This window comes from Epinephelus moara, chromosome 3 (genome assembly GCF_006386435.1).
Source record: "Epinephelus moara isolate mb chromosome 3, YSFRI_EMoa_1.0, whole genome shotgun sequence".
Classification (NCBI taxonomy): Eukaryota; Metazoa; Chordata; class Actinopteri; order Perciformes; family Serranidae; genus Epinephelus; species Epinephelus moara.
The window spans coordinates 30,260,131-30,283,936 of record NC_065508.1 but is presented as its reverse complement, the minus strand read 5'-3'; the positions used below and the strand labels follow the sequence as shown (position 1 = coordinate 30,283,936).

The window sequence follows — 23,806 nt, the reverse complement described above, 5'->3', positions numbered from 1 at the left end:
GAGGAACTAACGGGACATCTGATTGGTCCAACCATGAGCAAAACGGCACGACGCGCCTTTTGTAAAAAGCGTCATCGTTAGCTATGAAAAAAACGGATGTTGTGCGTGTCCTTAAAAATAAATGCACAAAAGCTGTAACCCTTCAAATGTTTTTAAGTTGGGCTGCAACACAGTTGATTTAACTCAGTTTAACTCAACCCTGTTAAATCACAACAGTGTGTATGTATAATATAACAGTACTATTAATATCTGTGACCCGCCCAGGTAGGGGATAAGGGTACTGTTTAAACCCACCCTGAACACGGGTACCCAAGACTTTTTCAATCTTTAGGTTAACACACAGATAAGTGTTTCATATGCAATTATACAATATTTATTTTTAAAATAATATCATTATGCAATATAATGATCCAAGATGTAATGCTGGTTCTGGGCAGGGACTATGCAGGTATACATGGGGGAAATATAGGAAGAGTCTGCTACATATATATTATATTTTTTCTCTGTAATTTCATTTCACAATTCAGAATGATTACAAGTGATAGTAAGGGTCAAGTGGCATTTAATTAGAATATTACCAAAATATGACACAACACATGCAGATAAAGTCAGTTATAAATTGCTTGACAAAGGGCAGGGATAAACCAACGAAATATTTCACATTAAGAATTTCATCTCTGCTTTTCGTAGATGATGTGGTTCTGTTGGCTTCATCACACCGTGACCTCCAGCATGCACTGGGGTGTTTTGCAGTTGGAAGCAGCTGGGATGAAAGTCAGTACCTCCAAGTCTGCGGCCATGGTTCTCTGTTGGAAACCGGTGGATTGCCCTCTCCAGGTTGGGAGTGAGTTACTGCCTTAAGCGAGAGAGTTCAAGTATCTTGGGGTCTTGTTCACGAGTGAGGGTAGAATGGAGCATGAGATAAATCGGCGGGTCGGTGTGGCTTCTGCAGTGAGCGGGCACTGTGCCGGTCCATCGTGGTGAAGAGGGAGCTGAGCCGGAAAGCAAAGCTTTCAATTTACTGGTCCATCTACGTCCCAATCCTCACCTATGGTCATGAGCTCTGGATAGTGACCGAAAGAATGAGATCGCCGATACAAGCCGCTGAAATGAGTTTCCTCCGTGGGGTGGCTGGGCTCAGCCTTAGAGATAGGGTGAGGAGCTTGGACATCCAGAGGGAGCTCGGAGTAGAGCCGCTGCTCCTTTGCATCAAAAGGGGTCAGTTGAGGTGGTTCGGGCATCTGACTAGGATGCCTCCTGGGCGCCTCCCACTTTTGGTGTCCCGGGCACGTCCCACTGGTAGGAGGCCCCGGGGCAGACCCAGAACACGCTGGAGAAATTACATATCTCGTCTGGCCTGAGAACACCTTGGGGTCCCCCAGGAGGAGCTGGAGAGTGTTGCCGGGGAGAGGGACGTCTGGGTTGCCCTGCTCGGCCTGCTGCCCCTGGCCCCAGATAAACAGATGAAAATGGATGGATGGATGGATGGAATATTTCACATCAAATGTTAAGAACAAAGGACAAATCAAAATACCAGCATTTTGTCCAGTATGTTTCATATTTAACCTTCTGTGCATTTTATATTATATTTTTCTTATTTTCCATATTTTCCTTATCTAACAGAGTTTTTACTTTTAAGCACATTGTACAATAAATAAATGCATTTGCATTGTTATCTGTTCATATATTTATCTTCAACTGCATTTATTGCACTCTAATTTAATTACCTTACACTGCAATCCCTGCACTGACAACCACCTAAATGTGCACCACCATCATAAGCATATCTACTGTAGTAACAGTTCTCTGTAGTAGTCCAGGGACAAGACTTTCATTTTACTGCTGTGTGTTTTCATTCTTAGACTTATATTCACTATCCCTGTGTGTATCTGTGTTTTTCTATGTGTTGTGTAATAACCTACTGGGTGCCTCAATGTCCCTCTGGATTAATAAAGTATCACTGTATCTCTATCAATCTCACATTTTCTTTTGTTTACTTTTAAGTCATCAATAAAATATTTTTTACTTTATCATTGAACAATTATTGATTAAATAATTAAACAGTGACAATTTCTCTGAATACTTTTTTTAAGTCCACCCCCGACGGTATCTGCTGAGAAAAATTCTGGCCCCTGCCACAGACACTAAAAACACTTAAGGCTTTTATTGTGGAGGCTGTGACCGGAAGTCACTCTTGTTCGTGTGTTTCTTTTGACAGCAGCAGGTCAACTGTTGCATAGCGGAGCCTGAACATTACCCAACTCCTGAAGGTTTCCTTATGTTAGAGTAGAAAAATGTTGTTCAGTCCGACGGGTTTGACTGAGTGTTTACGAGAATGGGAAGATTTAGAGAAAAACTACCAACAAATTCAGGTAAGTTTATGAATCTGCCGTCTGAGCCGGTCCGAGCTAACACCCGTTAAAGTGTCGCCCTGCCGGGAAGCTAACTGTCAGAGGAGGGTGGGAGGCGGCGAAGGGATCCGCCCTCAGCACATACACAGATAATTGTACCGAGAAAAACAAATAACTTAGTGAAAGTTAAAGTAAATTAAAGCGTCAACAGCCGCCACCGGAACTGTTGTGTCATTGTCCCAGCACGACTCTGTTTTGGGGGAGCACCACTACAAACAGCCTGTGGACACGATACGTGAAAACTTCTGTCCTGTGTCTCAAAGATTCTGGTTATTCAGGAAACAAGTGATCACAGAAGATGAATTATTCCAGCGTTTATTAGCTCTCACGTTCTGTTTTATAAGGATAACTTGACTCAATCTGTCTCTGACACAATATATACACTCACCGGCCACTTTATTAGGTACACCTGTACAACTGCTCATTAATCTCTCAAGACAGATTCTGCAATTTACATTGTAGAAGGAAGGAAGAAAAAAAATCCTTTTTTTTTTTACCAATGGATTTCCAGATTGACTGCTCATTAACTCAAATAGCTGATCAGCCCATGACATCGCAGCAACCTTAGGCATTTAGTCATGTAGACATTGTGAAGACGACCTGCTGAAGTTCAAACGGAGCATCTGAATGATGAAGAAAGGTGATTTAAGTGACCTTGAACGTGGCATTGTTGTTGGTGCCAGACGGGCTGGTCTGAGTATTTACTGGGATTTTCACCACCACCATCTCTAGGGTTTACAGAGGATGGTCCCAAAAAGAGAAAATATCCAGTGAGCCAAAATGCTTTGTTGATGCCAGAGGTCAGAGGAGAATGGCCAGACTGGTTCAAGATGATAGAAAGGCAACAGGAAGTCAAATAACCACTGGTTACTGCAGAAGACCATCTCTGAACCAACAACACGTCCAACCTTGAAGTAGATGAGCTGCAGCAGCAGAAGACCACACCAGGTGCCACTCCTGTCAGCTAACANCCGTGTCCATCCCTTTATGACCACAGTGTACCCATCTTCTGATGGCTACTTCCAGCAGGATAACGCACCATTTCACAAAGCTCAGATCATCTTTAAGTAGTTTTTCTTGTCACTGAAAAAATGAACTCTAGCAGGACTAAAAGAAAGATCAGTGTCGACCCTTCTAAATTCTTGTTGTTTTGAATTATGATCCATGTTGTTAAAGTTTGCATGCCTTGTGCTTTCATTCATAAACTTAGCTTTTACAATTGTTATTTATTTATTATAGACAAATCTCCGCCCAGTCTATTTGGTTTTGTTTATTCATATAATATATGCTTTTTCCTCATCTTCATCAAGGTTGACTATTATTTTGCTTTGTAGTTTTATAAAAGGCACATCCCTCTACGAGTGTGTTTTTGTATTTTCTACAAATGTTCAATTAAAAAAAGTGTGAGAAGCCCATTAATAAAAATACAGTTCTGAGCTACTTGTACTTCACTTGAGTGTTGTTCATTTTACGCTACCATATTCTTCTTCAACTTTCAGAGGGAATATTGTACTTTTTACTCCTCTACACTTGTTGGGTACGAGGAGTTGCTATTTCCGTTGCAGATGATTTTTTAAAATTTTATTTCAACAATGGTGAAGGAGTGTTAAGATCTTCTAGCAATACCACAAATGTAAAATACAACTAATCCCCAACTAATTTAGCCATACAGGCTAATGCTCATCTGCAGTCCCCGGCAGGTCAATGGTATATGTGTATATAAGAAATCCACATTAAAATAATGCATAGAAGCACAGATAAAAGTGGAATGATGGCACGTCCATAGAGGGGCACGTAAGCACAGAGCAAGCATATTACCATAAACAAAAGCACTATTAATAAAACAATGACATGACCATATAACCAAAAACATTAAGAACGTACTGTACAAAAGAACAACATAAAATTCAAAATCATACTCAAAGTATAAATAGTAAAAGCACTCACTACAAGGCCAAAATGGGCTCTGCTATTACATTATTACCATGAAACTTAAAGTTACCATTAAATTCCAGTCCCTTTTACGAGCTGGGTGTGGCTGCACATTTTGACAAGTTAAGGCCTGTCTCAATTAAAGGCCTGGTCTGGTTGCCAGGCAGTTTATTTTTATAGAAGTTCTTTGGATGTATAAAACCGGGCTGTTGGTGACCCACTTGAGCTAACGTTAGATAGCTGCTGTGTTCGCACACACATATATAGATGTTTTATTTTTGTCAATATGGAGATGCTACACATCATTAGCTCAGTTAGATTCTCTACAGTTAAATCTGTCCATTCAATTCATTGAAACCATGAGCACCAGAGCAGACCATAATTAATTCAGATTTACTGGCATGATGAAAAAAATGGTGAATCCCAACTTTACCTCTGAAGCGGTCATAAATTAAGAATATGTGTCCATTCCTTGATTACCTAAGTTATTCATATTCCTTTAGGCCGTAAGGGTCCTCTGATGACAAGAATGAAAAGAGTTTTTCATAAAAAGTAATATTCACACTGGTTCAAATAAATAATTTGAGAATTTTTCTCATCTTTGCTGAGAAACAGTTTTACGTAAAAGGAATCAAACGCCTCTCCTATGTAGACGCCTGTCCCAAATATAGGCCTGTTGACTTTTAAGCAAATAATAGCCTGGGCTACTAATTGAAGTTTTACTGTATAATATTAGATTATAATTATCATCAATGGGTGATTTAATATACTGTTAACAATGTATTTTCTCTGCTCATTATAGGTTTTAAAAGTCCTAATCTCCAGAGTAACAAGTAACAGTAACAGATACCTAACAAATGTATAAAGTACAATGTTTCCTCCTGAACTGTCGTGAAGTAAAATTAAAACACTCAACCATTTTACAATCCAGGTCAGCTTTATCGTCATTTCGGGCAGAATGAGAGAGCATTTCTCAGAGATCTTAAGTGCAGAAATAAATATCATCATAACAGGATGGTCACACTAAAAACAAACACTAAAACACCCTAAGCAATAAAACTACTGTGGAAACAGACACCAGCAATAAAAGCAAATACTAAAACTAAGACAATCCCTAAAAACAAATAAAATCAGGCCAAATGACGTGTGCAAAAGTGAATTAAGTGTCCAGTACAGATGTGGTAACAGTGCAAATAAACCCTGAGCAGCAAAGTCAGGTGGATCAGCTGTTTATCGGTCTTGAGGTTCTCTGGGGACCCCAGTGATCTCCTTGGCTCCCCTGACTACCCTCTGCAAGGCTGCAGTGTTACAGCTGGAGTATCAGGAGGTGATGCAGTATGTCAGCACACCACACACACACACCACAGCTCTGTAGAAAGTAGTGACAATGTTCGTAGGGAGTGATGCCTGTTGATGTTTCCTGAGGTAATGCAGTCTCTGTTGGGCCAGTTCAACAATCCCAGTGATGTTCACTGACCTGGTGATGTTGTCCGATAACTGAACTCCAAGGAAATTGTTGCTCTCCACTGTGGAGCCGCTGATGCTGCTCAAGCTGTGCTCCTTGTACACTGTTTCATCATGTACGCTTAAGTAACTCAGGACTGTACTGAAAGGTCCAGTGTGTAGGTTTAAGGGAATTCATTGTAAGAAATTGATTTTAATATCCATAACTATGTTTTCATTGGTTTATAATTATCTGAGAAGAGGAGTAGTTGTGTTTTTGCTTCCTTTAAATGAGCCATTATATCCACAAACAGAGCGGTTCCTCCTCCACTAGAACTTTATACATTGCTTGAGTAAACGTTAGTTTCTACCACTTATTGTTAAATCCAGTAATGAGCGTGTAAAGTGCAATACGCTGTTATATAGCAGAGATGGGGACTCGAGTCATTGTGACTTGGACTCAAGTCGACTCGAGTCGCTGTTTTGATGACTTGTGACTTGACTTGACAAAAAATAAAAGACTTGAGACTTGACTCGGACTTGGAAGTTAAAGACTCGGGACTTGACTTGAGACACAATGACGTGAATGACTTGAGTGTTATTCACATCATGTTTTCGGTTAGAATATAAAATTAATAAATTAAGTTAAAAAATAATGTTGATTACCCGGTAGGAGCGCAGGCTGAGAATGGCGTTGTCATGATTGGATCACTACCCTGTCAATCAGTCATGCCCTCTCTACATACCTTACGTGTTTATTGGAGAAACAGGCCCTCTTATATCAGATAGGCATCAACATGTCAGCGGGAGGGGTACAGAGAGTCATTGTCTTCGGCTTTCGGAATTACCATTATTACGGCAAAAGACGAACAGCACAGTGCAAGACATGTGGCATAAACATCTCGGACAACTTCAAACTTTGTTCATCATTTGAAGAGCCATTCTGCCCAGTAAGTGCTTGTCAATTAGCTAATATTATCTGGTTAGTCGGTAGTTAGCTAACGTTAGCTTGATACGATACGGGGGTGGGGTGGGTTGTGGGTTGTTTTGGTAAAACTTGTTTTTTTATTTATTTGCCAACATTAACCCCAGAAAACGTGAGCGAACATTCCGACCGGTTCATCACAAGACCGGCTGTACATTTTATGAACGAGCAACACAGGGTTAAATGAGCTAAATAGGTGATCTTGGCCGCTGCCTTGGTTAGTGTGTGTGTGTGTGTGTGTGAGTGTGTGTGTGTGTGTGTGTGTGTGCGCGCGCGCACGCATGGGGGTCGTCCCTGCAAAGTAAACATTGCAGCGATGAAGTCAATGTTTACTGACAGTTACTTATATCTTGTCTTTTCACTTTATTAAGATCAGATTCTGCAGGTAAAATTACAATAATAAGGTGACTTGACTTGGACTTGACTTGACCTATTACAGGACTTGACTTGACTTGACTTGACTTGACTTGACATAACCTGTGACTTGACTTGACTCCACTTGCCCAAGAAAAAATGACTTGGGACTTACTTGAGACTTGAAGGTTAAGACTTGAGACTTATTTGAGACTTGCACATGTGTGACTTGGTCCCATCTCTGTTATATAGTACATTGAAGTTCTAGTCTGCAGGCCAGCAATACTCAACTTGGATTGCACTTGGGCCGCTTTTGCAAAATGACAGGAGGTCAGGGGTCAGTCAGCAGCGCTGCACATGTACACAGGGGTGGTTCTGGGATTTTAGGACATTTGGGGCTGAGCCCAGATGGTTGGCAGGGGATCCAGTGAATCCTCACTTGGTACTTTCTTTGACAAACAAGCTCTTTTTAGTTCAGTTTAGTTCAGTTCAGAAAACGTTATTTATCCCGTGTGGGCAATTCAGTTTACAGCTCCCAGTTCAATAAATAAAAGCACAAACAAATACAACAATCATTCATAGACATACAACTTTTATCACTTAACTCTCAGTTGACAGTGGATCAGTTGAACTAATGGTTTCCCAGCAGCGATACCTTGTACATGTGCGAATATGCGTAAATAAGTATTCGATCAATAAAAAGAATGAATAAATGGGATAACTGAAGGGATAAAAAGAGTTTGAGTATTTGTCTTCCTCAGGGGTACATAGTAGCGCCACCCTGAGGGCATTAAATTAAATCCACTGGATATGACATGGTCTCCCTGCTTCATAATGCATTTTGCTTTCTGGACCACACGTTTCTTCCAGAGTACACTCAGTTCTGTTAGCTGGACTCCGATAATCTTGGAGCAGACTCTAATTATCTGATTCAGAGTGTTCTTGTCCTTCACAGACAGACCATTAAACCAACAGATAAAAGAGAACGTTATAAGACTCTCAATAAAAGAATGATAAAAGGAACATAAAATGGTTTTCGAAACACTAAAAGAGTTGAGCTTCCGCATCAGGTGGATTCTTTGTTGTCCCCGTTTGACAAGTGACTCTGTGTTCTTGTTGAACTTGAGATGAGAGTCAAATGTGGTTCCTATGTATTTGTAGGTTTCCACAATTTGCACTGGTTCACCATATATCAGGCTGTTTTTTGGCTTTGCACTATTATTTCTAAAATCAATGATCAACTCCTTTGTTTTTGTTACATTAAGACTTTATGCACTGCTGCTGCTTTCACACCGCCGTGTGGTAACTCACCTCCAGTCATGTCAGTGAGGGGAAGGTGGCAGAGGGGAAGTGGTTTCAGACACGGCAGTAGGTATGAAGCAGTTGCCACCCACGTGAGTGCGCACAGACGCATGAATCAGCATGAATCAGCATGAATCAATTTCTTTTCCTGTGAGAAAAGAGAAGAAAAGGGTTTGAGGGGCCACCCAGAACCGTGGGGGTCAGATTTGGCCCCCGGGCAGCAGGTTGAGAGCCAGTGTTTGTCTGTTCTGAACTGCTGGCATAATTTCATACAAGCTGTTTTTTCTATATCGTGTGTAAATTCTTAATCTTCAAAGCAGCTTGTTTCTATAGCTGTCAAACATATGCATTAATAAAACATGTTATTTCTAAAAATGTACTTAAACTTGTACCAAAGCAAAGTACCTGAGTAAAAGTACTCAGTTACATTCTACTGTTGTTGCTGGAACCCAAGTGACTGATCAGATGGTTGAATTATGACTAAGAAGTGCTCTAAGGCACCCTGAACTCAAATATCACTCACCACTGATGTCAAAACATGATCACGATTACAACACAGCTAACTGTGCGGCAACTGTCATCAAAGGTCACATGCTCAGTGGGAAACAATCAGCCTCTGTGTGTAAATACACCAGAGCAGTCACAGCTCACAGACAGCACATAGACACATAAGTAAGGTTATTATCATGGGAAATGTAAATGATATCACTGTCTAATGACAAAAACAAGATCAAGTTACTCATTAAAGGACCTTTCTGTTATTTTTAGCCGGTTAAGTCACTGTTTCAGCTTCAGAGGAGCTTGCGCCTGTTTAATAGTGGCATCTTGATCTTCGGCACGGCTAAACACAACTTTATTTATTTCTTCTTTCACCTCCAGGATACACATCGTCTCTATAAACAGAAGCTGGAAGAAGTGACCAAGCTGCAGGACAGCTGCTCCGGCGCTATAGCACGTCAGAGGAAGAAACTGAAAGAGCTCACTGTGTCACTAGAAGAGTGAGTATTGATCAACGATTCATTGGGTCACAGTGCGGTGACGAGCTGCAGCATCACTGAATGTCTGAGTTGACGCTGGACAAGGTCGGGGATTAGTGCAGTACGATAATGATAGCGATGTCATTCTTCTTGGCCTTCATGCATTCATTGTAGGGGTGTGCCGTATCATCTTGTGTATGATAATACTGGTATAGTTTTTAATCTGAAATGAAAAATTCATATCGTGATACTCACAATATTTCAGCTTGTTGACATATTGATGTCATACTGTTACCCACGGCAACAACAAGCATGGCTGAAAGCAAAATTATTACCGACTCCACGGTGGTTCCACAAAGAGGAGCAGCTTCAGTAGTGTGGAATAAACTGTGGCGTCCTGAATGTTTTATGAACAGCTTCGGACTTCTCAGACTCTTTTAGCGACTTACCGCTCAGAGGGAACTCATTCAGCGGCTCCTCTGGCAGCAGCACAGCGTCTCTCCCTCTCCTCTCTCACCATGTCGTCAGGTGATATTGTCATAAACTTTTGGTAATGTAAACCTACATGAAAAAACTCCATATATGTAGGGCTGGGCGATAAATCGATTTTATCGATTAATTCGAATTTGCAGTTTAGGCTGATTTGTTTTAATGAAAATCGAGTTTCTATTTAAAATCCGCCACCGCCGCTCCACGCTGGGCTCCCGTAGTTCAGAGTGGGCTCACCCCTCCCCCCCGCGCGCTTGATACACAAACAACATGGCAGCGAGCGGGGAAGAACTCCTTAAGAAAGGGAACGAGTTCTTCAGCGCTTTTGTGTGCACACATGTGTCTGTGCTCACCTGTGTGTGTGTGTGTGTGTGTGTGTGTGTGTGTGTGTGTGTGTGTGTGTGTGTGTGTGTGTGTGTGTGCCGAACTCTGCCGTGCACGACACAGAGAGCAGAGGAGGATTTTAGACGTGCACCGTGTAGGGACAGAAATGACATGCCGTTGTGTAAATAAGATGAATAAGTGTTACCAACGCCAAGCTGGCAGACCTCCGAACCGTAGTAAAGGGACCTCCGAAGACCATTAGCTCCTTTAGCTTGTGTTAGCTCGTTATGGCAACAACACATAAACAACGGGACTTCGTCTGCGTTAAAGAACGGCACTTTATTTTCAGCACTGCAGGGATGATGCACAGCCTCTCTCATCAGTGTCTGACTTTTACATAGAGGGAAATATCTCAAAAACAGCATGCAGAACTGTGTAGGCTTCTTCACTGTGGCTGCTCGATGTAAACAACATAACAAATGCCTCACTTTCTTCCTGGGGCGCATCCGTCTGACGTCACGCACCACACCCGGCGCACTAACGTCTCATACCTCCTACTACACACATACACAGCTCCACACACACACACACACACACACACACACACACACACACACGCCACACACATCAGGCTCAGCCTGTAACATAAGGCTATTTAGTTTGTGTAATAAAAGGACAAGGTATAGACCTGTTCTATAGGAAAGGTAACCTTAAATGACTTCTGTTGTGATCCAATATGATGGTAGGGGAAACACTGCCGTATGATAAGAAAGGGGTCCGGTGGAAAGCGATCACAGATGCAGTCGCCATGTATATTGCAAGAGATATGGTGCCCATATATAGGCTACCGTGGAAAAGCTGGGGTTTATTCACATGCTGAAAGCTTTGGACCCCAGGTATGTGCTACCAGGCCGCAAATATATATTTTTTTTAACTAGGAGGGGAAAAAAATTTATTTAAATCGTGAATCGGATTTTTTGTGAAAAAATCGGAGATTTTTTTTTTTGGCCATATCGCCCAGCCATACATATATGTAAATGTGTGATAGTTGTGGTATCATAAGAGCCTGTCACAGGTTACAGTGTGATGATTAGAGGAGAAATGGGAGAGCATAAAGGTCCAGGTGGATTTTACTAACAGAATGAAACTCACCTGTTGATTTATATATATATATATATATCCCAGGGGACATTTTTTGTATTTGGGAGCTGTTTAAATGTATAATTTGTGGTAGATTTTAGTTCAACTATTAATATTGTAACAGAATCTGAATCTCACTGACTTACTGTTGTTGTTCACAAACTACAGAAATGAGAAATCATTTTAGTTTTTACTGAATATTTGAAGCAAACTGTAAAACTATAAACTATAAAACTCACTTATTTTGTTGCATTTCTATGTTTCTGTGTTTGTAAATGAATAATAAAATGTTTTTTTTAACTAATTTGTCATATCATCAAGAATATTATTATCATAAAAATACCCCGATATATTGCAATATTATTTTAGGGCCATATTGCCCACCCCTAATTCATTGTACTGCAGATTTTTTCAGGTTGTTGAACCAGTTTGTTGTGTTGTTTTGCAGCGCCGACACATGTCTCATGCACTCTTTGAATATGATTTGTTCTCTCCTATATCCAAATAACCTATGATGAGGGTCGTTGACAGATGGTTTTGCCCATTCGCAGTTGCAACATACAGGAAAGTTTTTCACAGGCTGCTGCTGTAGAGCGCACATGTAGTGACATGACAGCTCTTCAAAAGATACGCAGCAGAGTTTTTTATGACCAGAGCATTTTAAAGACTAATATCACAGTGGATCATTTGATTGTGGGAAGCCAAAATTCAATCATTTGCCAAAACCGGCACAAAGTTGTCTCAACTTTGTGCCGGCATCAGAGGTAGTACCAGTGCTGAAATGACCTCTGTATAAATGGGACAGCCAGCAGGACAGGTTAATGGTCAGCCCCATCTATAAATATGTGTAACTTTGCCTTAATAAAATGTGAATGGGTGAGTTATTGAGTTATAAAGAAAGAAATTTACTGCTGTACACTTGTGATCAGATCACCCAAGGCGCACCCCACAGACTTATGCCCCAAGTTTGTCGTCCACAGAACGAGGCTGCACACCGACATTTTCAGAACAAAATGGAACAGGCTGCAGTGAGAGTCTTTCTCCATGGGATATTTAAAAATAGCAGCTTTGTGCATTTAGTCCTTCTCAGGCAAGCTCAGGGGTTTAGTGTTGCTGGAGCCCACAGGAACGATGCTCCACGACACTTTTCTTTCCCTCCAAGTGAGGATTAGAATATATACAGTTCACATAATCCGGTTGAAATTAATATATATTTTAGACACTAACTAAAAGTGTCTGTCGTCCAAGAGAGAGAATAAAATCTTTAGTAATGGTCAAAGTTGTCACAGTGAAATTTAAGGTGTGTTGATGGATTCACATCATCAACTCATGCATTGAGTAACATCACAAGTTAACGTTCCACCTTAAAAGTTGCCGGCAGTCGACCCAGTGAATGAAGTTATTTTTGCTCAGACTCCAGATGCTGTGAGAAGCAGCAAAACATCCTTTCATTTTATAGTTACAGTTTACTAATAAAACTCTCCACAGTATGAACAGTGGTTACATGAGCCTCAAAACCAGCCACAACTCAGCCCTGAGCAGAGTGACCGTCCTCTACTGACCAATCAGACTGCAGTGATCCTCCTGGGCACCTCCTTTTAGAGGTGTTCTGGGCATGTCCAACTGGTAGGAGGCCCCGGGAAAGACCCAGAACACACTGGAGGAATTACATATGTCATCTGACCTGGGAACGCCTCAGGGTCATCCAGGAGGAGCTGGAAAGGGTTGCTGGGGAGAGGGATGTCTGGGGTGCTTTGCTCAGCCTGCTGCCCCCCGCAACCCGGCCTCAGATAAGTGGCTGAAAATGGATGTATGGATGGATAGACACCTGTTCCGATGTATTTTATACCCTGATGAAGACTCTTTAGTTGAAACGCGACAGTTGGTCCATGAATCAGTAAAGGATTTTTTACCACAGTCACAGTGCCTTGGATGCATTTTAGACTTTTCTTTACCATCATGTGTGTGTCTTCATTCTCCTCCCCATTCCGTCTCTCCCTTCATGTGTGCCAGTGAGCTGGAATCATGTTTGAATAGAGTTTGAATGTGATACATTTGAATAAGAAGAATAAGAATAATGTTGTGACAGTGTGATTTAACACGTAGATCATGAATTCCAAAGTTTCCATACCTGTGTGTGCTATGCCCCTCTGCTGCTTTGAAATTGTTCTGCATTTTTGAGATGGGGTCATTTTATAAATTGTGAACTTTAAAATGATGCATTTGGAATGTGTGGGAACCCTGTTATTACTTTTGGGTCTGTGCCGTGTTATAAACATGTCATAATGTTTTGTTTTGTTTTTGGCTTGTTTTTCCATGATTAGATGCAAAGAAAATCATCCAACACCCAAATTAAGTCCAGAGGATGTGGAAACCATCGCTGACATCCAGGACTCCATCAAAGACAGAGCAAATGCTTTCTCTGAGATGGAAGCTTTTCTGCCAAAGAAGAACGGGTATGTTTCTCTCATATGATTTATTATGTCTACTCAGATGACAAAGAGGAGTTTCATATTGAATTGTCTTTTTTGTACATAGTGCAGCAAACATGGAAAATGTCAAACTGTTCAGAGTAGCTGTAGTGGCACAGTAAATGTGTTATAAGAGCTCTAACAGTTCCAAAACAGCAAGATGTCAGCATCGTGAATGACCGACATCTCTCCCTGTTTAGGTTATACCTCACTCTTGTTTTAGGAAACGTGAATGTAACACTCCTCAACAAACAGTCCAAGTAAGTCACACTGATATTCCATTCCTTACAGTCTCCAAAAATGTCATTTAAAAAAGTACATACATGTCAACATCACATTTACATCGTTTCAGATTTGCCTACAAAGATGAATACGAGAAATTTAAACTGGTCCTCACGGTCATCCTCTTTGTGTTCTCCTTCACGTGTCGCTTTTTGTTCAGCTACAGGTGAGATTTTTTATCAGCACATTGTTTATGTATGCAGAACTTCTATGGGTGACATTTTTGGGTGTAGCTGTGCACAATGTAGCTTTTTTTCCTGGATTAATACACATTTGCCGCTTTAGTGAATATTTACAGCAGCAGGATGGTGTATGTGGGATGACTGAAAATAACGAGCGTTTATCGTGATGAAGGAACGTACATGTTAATAAATTTGCACTGTAAAACCTCTAAAATAATCGGTTACATTAATATAACAAAAAAAAAATTAAGCTGCAAGTCAAACTTTGTAGATAAATCTGAGTTAATTTGGTTGAGGGTGCACACATAGCAGAGTGGAGGCTGTTGTTAGTTCAGGAATTGCTGGATTTTGACATGCAGTGGAGTTTTCTATGAGCAGAGCAAACATTTTAAACTTCAGTATCACAGTCGATCATATTCATTTCATTGTGGGAAGCCAAATTTGTGATCGTGATTAGTATTCAATTTATTGTGCGACACTATTATACGTGCAAATTTGGTTGTGTTAAACCTCTTTATGTGCCTTTATCTGTCTTTGTCACAGAGCCTTAGATGCCCTGTTCAACTTCCTGTTGGTGTGGTACTACTGCACGCTCACCATCCGGGAGAGTATCCTCATCAGCAACGGCTCAAGGTCTGCGACAAATTTACTGTCTGCACTGTTTTTAATATCGTGATAACAGGAGCTTATCACATAAAGGCCTTATCAGGGCCCTGTAATGTAGAGTCCTCAGTATTATTCCCTTCATATTTCAGGGCTCATGAAATGTGTGACACACTGCTTATGACCATGTTATTTAGTGTTATGCAACTTTATTGGTAAAAGGTTGCACAGAGTCTGTTTACACCTGGTAGTAATATGGGTTTTGGTGATTTGAACACAAGCGGACAGTCGAGACACATTCCCATTCACACCTGTGTTTATTATGCATCTCCACTTGACCACTTGTGTTCAGATTTCGTCACAGCCTACGTCACTTATGTTAGAAAGTCAGAGTGCCCTGCACACAGTTATTACATCTACAATCTCACAAGCTGCTCACAAGCATGCTCGGTAGTCCTGGAGCTGGAGATATCGCTGTCAGCAGAATTCAGGACGTCTCCTCCCATAGGGCAAATTGATTGATGGTCGCACAACACTTCATCCAACTCGTTTTAAAATAGGCAAGCTGTGGAGCGTTTTTGTACTGTAACAAAACAACCACCATGTCCTGCACTGATGATGTAGTCCTTGTCAGGGATGCATCAGGCCACATTGGCCATTATTGACCACAGACTATAAAATAATGGACGTATTTACCGTGACGTCAACCAGTGGTTTGTGGACTCCCATTTTGAAGCCTTGAGTTTTGCATTTTGGCCGTCGCCATCTTGGTTCTCTGGGGCCAGCAATGACCGTGTTTAGACAAGACGGGGAGCTGTGGGTGCATGAGGGGCGGATCTGACTCATACGCCAATTTTACGAGGCCTCTTCAAAGCAGCAATTTCATGCCGCTATTCCACCTCGCCGTTCTGTATAAAAGGTACAATTACAAAATGCAGGGGGACAATGTTGTCTCAACTTTGAGCTGGCATCAGAGGTCGTACCAGTGCTGAAATGACCTCTGTATAAATGGGACAGCCGGCAGGACAGGTTAATGGTCAGCCCCATCCATAAATATGTGTAGCTTTTCCTTAATCAAATGTGAATGGTTGAGTTATTGAGTTATAAAGAAAGAAATTTACTGCTGTACACTTAGGATCAGATCACCCAAGGCGCACTCCACAGACTTAAGCCCCATTGCCACCAAACACTTTGGTATGGTACCTTTGGAACCAACAGTAACCCTTCAGACATGGTACCTAGACCCTCGGTCTGTTTAAACCCTTCAGACATGGTACCTAGACCCTCGGTCTGTTTAGTGTTTCCACTGCAAACAGTCCTCTTAAATGTGGGCGGGGTTGTTGTCACTCACTGCTCCGTCCAGCACTCGCTGTATTTCCTCATCAGCGGTGAGATGGAAGTCTGCACCTAGTTTATCGTCCACAGAACGAGGCTGCATGCCGACATTTTCAGAACAAAATAGAACAGGCTGCAGTGAGAGTCTGTCTCCATGGGATATTTAAAAATAGCAGCTTTGTGCATTTAGTCCTTCTCAGGCAAGCTCAGGGGATTAGTGTTGCTGGAGCCCACAGGAAGGATGCTCCACAATGTTTTTTTTCTCCATGTGAGGATTAGAATATGTGCAGTTCACATTATCCAGTCGAAATTAATATATATTTTAGACACAACTAAAAGTGTCTGTCGTCCAAGAGAGACAATAAAAACTAAAGTGATGGTCAAAGTTGTCACAGTGAAATTTAAGGTGTGCTGATGGATTCACATCATCAACTCATGCATTGAGTAACATTACAAGTTAACATTCCACCTTAAAGGGAAATTGCGGTTTATTTCAACCCGTCTCCTATCGTCCTAAATTTGTTTCAAGTGACTAGTGACATAGAAATAGTTAGCATGTTAGCCATTAGCCTAGATACAGCCGTAGCGTCAGACCTTAAGTGAACGGGCATCCTTCAAGTGCAAAGTTAGTCCACTAAACAAGCTTTTTCTCCACAAAGACCGCCTCATATCGTTAGGATAAATGTCAGAGAACACATAGAAAACGACATGTAAACGTGTTGTCCTACCTTACCGGTGTGGTGCCATGTTTGTTTATCCCTCTAGCTCTGTTTTCCAAAGCGCGGCCGAAATATCGCCAGAACAAGCAGCGATCTCATAGCGTGCCTAAACAAGCAGCAACAGCTGGAAGGCAGAACCGGACAGTAGCCTGAAAAGTTCATTCATTTATTTTATGAAAGATTTATAGAATAATGGCTGACTTTTTGCCAGACTCCGACTTTGTGGAGGAGGAATTTGATTTCGCAGAGTTTGATGGCCGCCCTTATTTATTTGAGCCAGAATACTCTGAGGAAGAGCTTCGTGAAATTGAAGAACGGAAGAGGAGGAAAGAGAGAGGCGCAACAGGTAACGTTAGAGGACGAGAGGGGAGGAATGGCTGCTACAAGGCTGCGTAGCTCTGGAGATTGGTGGTGTACCTGTGAATGCTGTACCCCAATGCCCACAGAAGAGGAATGCCTCTGTTACAAGGAATGGGACCGGTTGCAGCCTTATTTTCAAGGTCTGGATGTGACCGAGGACGAGACACCTCCACCTGGAGTAACGTTAGTATCCAGCTGGGCTTTATCTAGAGCTCGCGAGATATATTTCGGCTGGCTTTGGAAAGCAGAGCTAGATGGTAAATAAACATGGCAGCACACCGGTAAGGTAGGACAACACGTTTACATGTCGTTTTCTATATGTTCTCTGACANACCAGATCTGTGTGCTAGGTACCCCAACAGAGGGGGGACCAAACATGGGGACGGTAAGGAACGGTTCCATTGGTACCATCCACAACTTTTCACAGTGGAGACGGAAAAAAAGTGTACCGTACTGCTCGGTGGAAACGGGGCTTTAGTTTGTGTCTACACACAACATAACATCCTGTTGGTCTAGCCGTACGTATCCCTTAGTGTCACTGTCCTCCATGTTGTTTCAGGATCAAAGGATGGTGGGTTTTCCATCACTACGTGTCGACCTTCCTGTCTGGAGTCATGCTCACCTGGTGAGTGATGTCATCCACTTTTATTTAGAGGAAGAGTTTTACACTTTCACCAATATATTGACTGAAACATTGTCATCAAAATGCTTTTCCTTTTTCCAGCATTAATGTAATAAAAGTTTGTGTTTGTGCTTCATTCTAACCAGATGTTGTGTTTGTTCTCAGGCCTGAAGGTGCTCTCTACCAGATGTTTAGGAACCAGTTCCTAACATACTGTCTATACCAAAGTAAGAGACTCAAGCTGCACTACGTCCTTGCATCTTAAAATATACACATGGTACTAATCGGGATAGTATACTACTCAGGCCTGTTCCCAGTGATTTTGGAACGCCTAATTGAATAAATCCTACAGTACCTGTGACCCCTCAACACAGTACGTGATGATAGCCTGATATATAAAGCTCTATTGATAATCGTGGGCTTCCAATGATTTTTCCTCCTCATATGATTTCATTTTAAGGATTTTTGAGGCCCAAAGAGATAAAAGTATCCAGTATTTTAAAGTTGAAAAACACAGTTTTGTTTAACAGGAATCATTAATAAGTAGTAGTCCTCTCAGACATCTGGCTGGAACCGATCAAGCTTTAGTGGCAGGAGATTACAAACTTTTGATGATGTGTGAACAAGGCTTGCACCAAAAAATGAGAAAGCTTCTGCTAGTTTCAAAAGGAAAGTTCAATTCAGTTCAGTTCAATTTTATATATACAGCCCAATATCACAAATCACAATTTGCCTCAGAGGCTTTACAGCATACAACCTCCCTGTGTTCTTGGAGCCTTACAGCGGATAAGGAAAAAAGCCATTGTTTTCTGAATACACTTATTTTAAAGTGTGTGTAAATAACACACCACATGCTATAGAGTATATCTAATATCTTGGCCAGCAATGAATTCTTTTTTGTTTATTTGCTCTCTGTTTGCAAAGTAGGCTTTGTCCAGTTCCTCCAGTACTACTACCAGAGTGGCTGTTTGTACAGACTGCGAGCGCTGGGAGAAAGACATACCATGGACCTTACAGTGGGTGAGTGCAGTTTATATTCATAACTGAATGACTCTGAAGTAATGCAAGGAGAAGGGGCACAAATGATGTACACATGGCCCAAGGGTCGGTCCACCACTTGGGTCCAGACCGAAATATTTCAACAACCATCAGAAGGATTGCCAAGAAATTTGATAGAGACAAACAAGTGCCGTCTCCACTGTGAAAAGTTGTGGATGGTACCAATGGAACCGTTCCTTACCGTCCCCATGTTTGGTCCCCCCTCTGTTGGGGTACCTAGCACACAGATCTGGTACTAAAAGGTGGAGCTGTGAACACTGCACTCTGATTGGTCAGTAGAGGATGGTCACTCTGCTCAGGGCTGAGTTGTGTCTGGTTTTGAGGCTCATGTAACCACTGTTCATACTGTGGAGAGTTTTATTAGTAAACTGTAACTATAAAATGAAAGGATGTTTTGCTGCTTCTCACAGCAGCTGGAGTCTGAGAAAAAATAACTTCATTCACTGGGCCGACTGCCAGCAACTTTTAAGGTGGAACGTTCACTTGTTATGTTACTCAATGCATGAGTTGATGACGTGAATCCATCAACACACCTTAAATATCAATATGACAACTATGACAACTTTAGTTTCTATTCTCTCTCATGGATGACTGACACTTATAGTAAGTGTCTAAAAATATATATTAATTTCGACCTTATTTCTCCTGGCGTTCAGAGGGTTTCCAGTCCTGGATGTGGAGAGGCCTGACCTTCCTCCTTCCTTTCCTGTTCTTTGGTCATGTGAGTAGCCTCTCTTAATAATGCTTGCTGCTTATTTACACCAAAGGTTCATTAATTAGCTTTTTATTAAATAACAAAGCAAAACATGTATCATTGCCTATTCGGAAGATTAGAAGGGGAAGAAATTCTGATATAAAATAAATAATAAATTCTTTTAAAGCGCTCCTGACTGTTGGCTTTTCCTCCTTTTACAGTTCTGGCAGCTCTACAACAGCATAACACTCTTCCGGATGTCTCAGCTCCCAGAGTGTAAAGAGTGGCAGGTTTGTACGGCAGAGAGCTTCAACGTTCCCTCATCATCTGTGAAATTTTCCAGAAATGTTTTTTAAACCACCTCTTCTCAGAGTCATAACTCTCAGTCCTGGCAGTGGTGGGAGGATGTCTGATGTCCATTTAGGATAAACATCCATGAATTATAACCTGAGATCTTGGCTCAGGATCATAAAATTCAGACTGGTTTAATTCAGTAAAAGTAATACATCTGTACAGTGCAGACACATTAACTGCTTGATGCCCCAACAGCTTTCAGTGACTCAGATTTGTCAAAATGTAAACAAATAAAGGAAAACGCTTAAAAAAAAAAAAAAAAAATTTACACCTCGTGTTGAAGCCCAGGACTTTTCAGGACTTGACAATAAGCAAGATGAAGTTAGGGGCCGTCCTTAAAGTGCTTAATGGCTTTTTTTTTTTTTTTTTTTTAATTTCCATTTACCAGTTAAAGCTGGAACTTCTCTTATTGCATGCGCAACTTTTTTTTTTTAACCCTTGAAAACCTGAAGTGACATCACTTTTCTCGTGCTGCTTTCAGACGCCTTTCACAAGTATGTAACCCTTTGAACTCTGAGCTAATTGGTGCAATGTCTTTCAAAAACATGGGAGAAAAGACAACGAGCAACTTGGTAAGAAATGAAATGAAAGAAAAAAAAAAAATAGATTTAGAAAATTAAATTCAAGAGTCATTTCCTTCTTTTTTTTCTTATTTTCTTGTTTTTGATTTTCTATTTTTACTAATTTCTTGCTGATTTTTTGGGTCTTCTTTCGTTGCTCATTGCCTTCTTCCCATGTTTTAAAAGAAATCAAGCCAGTTTGGATTAAAGAAAAATGCAACATGACCCAATAAGCTGTTATATTACTTTAAAAAACAAGAAATCATAGACACACCAATTTAACAACAGCACACAACCTCAACCTTTTCTTGTGTTCTATTACCACAATTAATTCCCACTCAGACCATTAACAGTAACACGACTTTGCTTTAGACTAAGTTGAGACTTGTGCTGTGTCCAAAATCACACACTATGCACTACACACTCAATATGTGTTTTATCAGTTAACAAACTTTTGTTTAAATAGACAGCAGTATGCATCTTGTTGGGCACACTGAGCACACTTCCTGACAGCCTCCTAGCCGGTAGCCGGTTGAAGACGTGTAGCCATGGTAACCTGTGCCAACTTAAGCTAAAAATAATTTATTAACTATATTAGGCTTAGCAAAGAGAAATTTTACACTTCATACAAACTTAGACTTAAATTAAAGCATTATTAATGTTACAGAGTGATCTTTAACGCCGTCCGTTGTCAACGTTGCTCTCTACTGCATTGCATTGTGGGATATGTATGCTAGTATAGTGTCCAGTGTTTGCATATTGTCATATGTCACCAGAAAAACTATGCAGTTCACATACTATTGGTTTCACACTGAAGGCCCTGACACACCAAGCCGACAGTCGGCTGTTGGTCAATATCGGGCTGTCGTAAGTTTCAGTTGCCCCAGTGTGTCCCGCACCGTTGGCTCTTGTCGGCTTGTTTTTCAGCTGACTCAGCATGTTGAATTTGGTATCTGAGACGGCAGAGCCCGTCAGTGAATGAAATCACTCTGATTGTCAGTTCAGCTCAGCGCAGAAGAGAAACAGAAGTGAGGAATGTAAACAGAGAGCTAAAGTTGAGAGGGAGTGAGACCAAAATGAACTTGTTATATGAGGTAAGATTATTTTTCTTCTTCCATTTAGCTCTCTAGCAGAAACGTTTCCTGATGATTTGTGTTATTGTTTACTAGTGCACGGTAAATATGCTCTGTTCTTTAAACACTGGATGTTGTTGTTAATATGCTAACTAGCGTCAAGATGATCTTCCAGTTTCCTTTTTTGAATGACAAATACAGTCGACTGCCATCTGCTGGTGTGGAGAGTTATTTCCTCTCACACAGGCACAGAACGTACATGCTGGCCGGCTGTCAGCTAGGCGACGTGAGACGATGCAACAGTCGGCTTTTGACGCCGCTAGCTCTATTGAAGTCAGTTGGGTGTTCCTTGGCCTTCAGGTTTTGGACATACGAAAAATCTAAAACACTATTTGGCACACCAACAGCCTAACTTTTGTTCAAATATAATAGTAATTTGGGTACACAGTTAAACTATTGCTATTGTAAGATTGCAACTGCCAGTAGCATCAATAGAATAATTAATGCTATGATGTATTTTTTGTTTTGTATATTTCATTGACACCTAACTTAAACTTAAAAACATGTACCTGTGACGAGTATACACGACAGGAGAAAACAACTTGTATCCAAAAATGGATATGGCAACAGATATTTTGGGACAGATAGCAGCTTGTGTAACTTCTGTATGTAAAGTTCTGTATTTAAAGATCCTCTCACTAAGCTTTGTTGTTTTGCTGTGGTGCAGGTTGCGATGTGCGGCTGCTCTTACATGGTGCTCTTCATGGGAAACTTCTTCACCACACTGAGAGTGGTTTATCAGAAATACATGAACAACCAGGACAAACCCAAGAGCCTATAAGGACTGGAATAATGAGCGTGGAAGAATCACCAAAAATCCTCCTGTTTATGAAATGTGCAAAATTACCAATCGCTCTAATATTATCTTTAGAGCTCTTTATCAATGTTATGATCGTTGTCTTGTGGATCATTTACATGTACTGCTACTTTTATCACTGTTGATTTTATCTGTGTGTAAAGCACGTCAGAGCAGTGTCTTATACGGGTAGGTCACAGATGTTTTCACACAGACCTGTCAAAGTAACAACTGGGTACACAGCAGGTGACACTGTAAGGTTGTTATAGTGGGATTTTCTATCATGGTTACTTTGATAAGAAAGCGTTACTGAATGAAAATAACCATGTTATTTGCATCATATTTATTTTAGTGTCTGTTACTCAGCAGCTGCTTTGTGCTCAATAAAACACTCCTGCAAATCTCCACGTGTTTTTGTTTTATTGTTTCCCCTCCAAACAAAAAAAGCAGAGACAAGAGAAACTTCTAGAAAACTGATACAGATTTGTGAAGTAGTTTGAAGTTTGTTATTTTAGTCACCTCACAGCCCCTCAGGTTCATATTGTGATCTTGTGGAGGGACCTCGACCCCAGGTTGAGACCTGCTAGACTAAACTGCCAGACTGTATATAATGTATATTAAAGGAGGTCTACCAACTACAACAGTACATGCACATGGTTGCATTAGTATTAACAATCTTTTTTTTTTTTTTTTTAAGATATTTTTTTTGGCATTTTTAGCCTTTCTTTGATAGGACAGACAAGCGTGAAAGGGGGAGAGAGAGAGGGAGTGACATGCAGCAAAGGGCCACAGGCTGGAGTCGAACCCGGGCCGCTGCGGCAACAGCCTTGTACATGGGGCGCCTGCTCTACCACTAAGCCACCGACGCCCCAGTATTAACAATCTAATACAAATATAGTATACTGTAATATAGATAGTCACAGGAGCCATTTTACTGCGAAACCAGTACTTGTTATACTTAAAGTAGATTTGGCTGCTAATACTTTTATTAAGTAGGATTATAAATGCAAGACTTTTACTTAGATCCATCCATTTTCAACTGCTTATCCGGAGTCGGGTCCGCAGGGGCAGCAGGCTGAGCAAAGCACTCCAGACGTCCCTCTCCCCAGCAACACTTTCCAGCTCCTCCTGGAGGACCCTGAGGTGTTCCCAGGCAAGATTAGATATATTATCCCTCCAGTGTGTTCTGGGTCTGCCCCGGGGCCTCCTACCAGTGGGACGTGCCCAGGAGGATCCTGATCAGATGAACCACCTCAGCTGGTCAATTTTGATCAATCCC

The 23,806-nt window shown here is 41.2% G+C and overlaps 1 protein-coding gene across 2 annotated transcripts; it reads left to right on the top strand.

Annotated features, from left to right (window-relative positions):
- The first annotated feature begins 2,186 nt into the window (after window positions 1-2,186).
- tmem120aa (transmembrane protein 120Aa) lies at window positions 2,187-22,930 on the top strand. 2 transcript variants are annotated; one of them, XM_050041469.1, is made up of 12 exons: window positions 2,187-2,372; window positions 9,307-9,425; window positions 13,682-13,813; window positions 14,029-14,088; window positions 14,181-14,276; window positions 14,836-14,925; window positions 17,869-17,934; window positions 18,097-18,158; window positions 18,859-18,951; window positions 19,647-19,711; window positions 19,906-19,974; window positions 22,399-22,930. In XM_050041469.1, exons 1-12 carry the CDS (start codon window positions 2,295-2,297, stop codon window positions 22,510-22,512), a joined length of 1,044 nt encoding a protein of 347 aa, XP_049897426.1. In that variant the 5' UTR covers window positions 2,187-2,294; the 3' UTR covers window positions 22,513-22,930. The 2 variants fall into 2 exon arrangements, with proteins under 2 accessions (XP_049897426.1, XP_049897425.1); XM_050041468.1 differs by having other exon boundaries at window positions 18,856-18,951.
- Window positions 22,931-23,806: the final 876 nt, after the last annotated feature.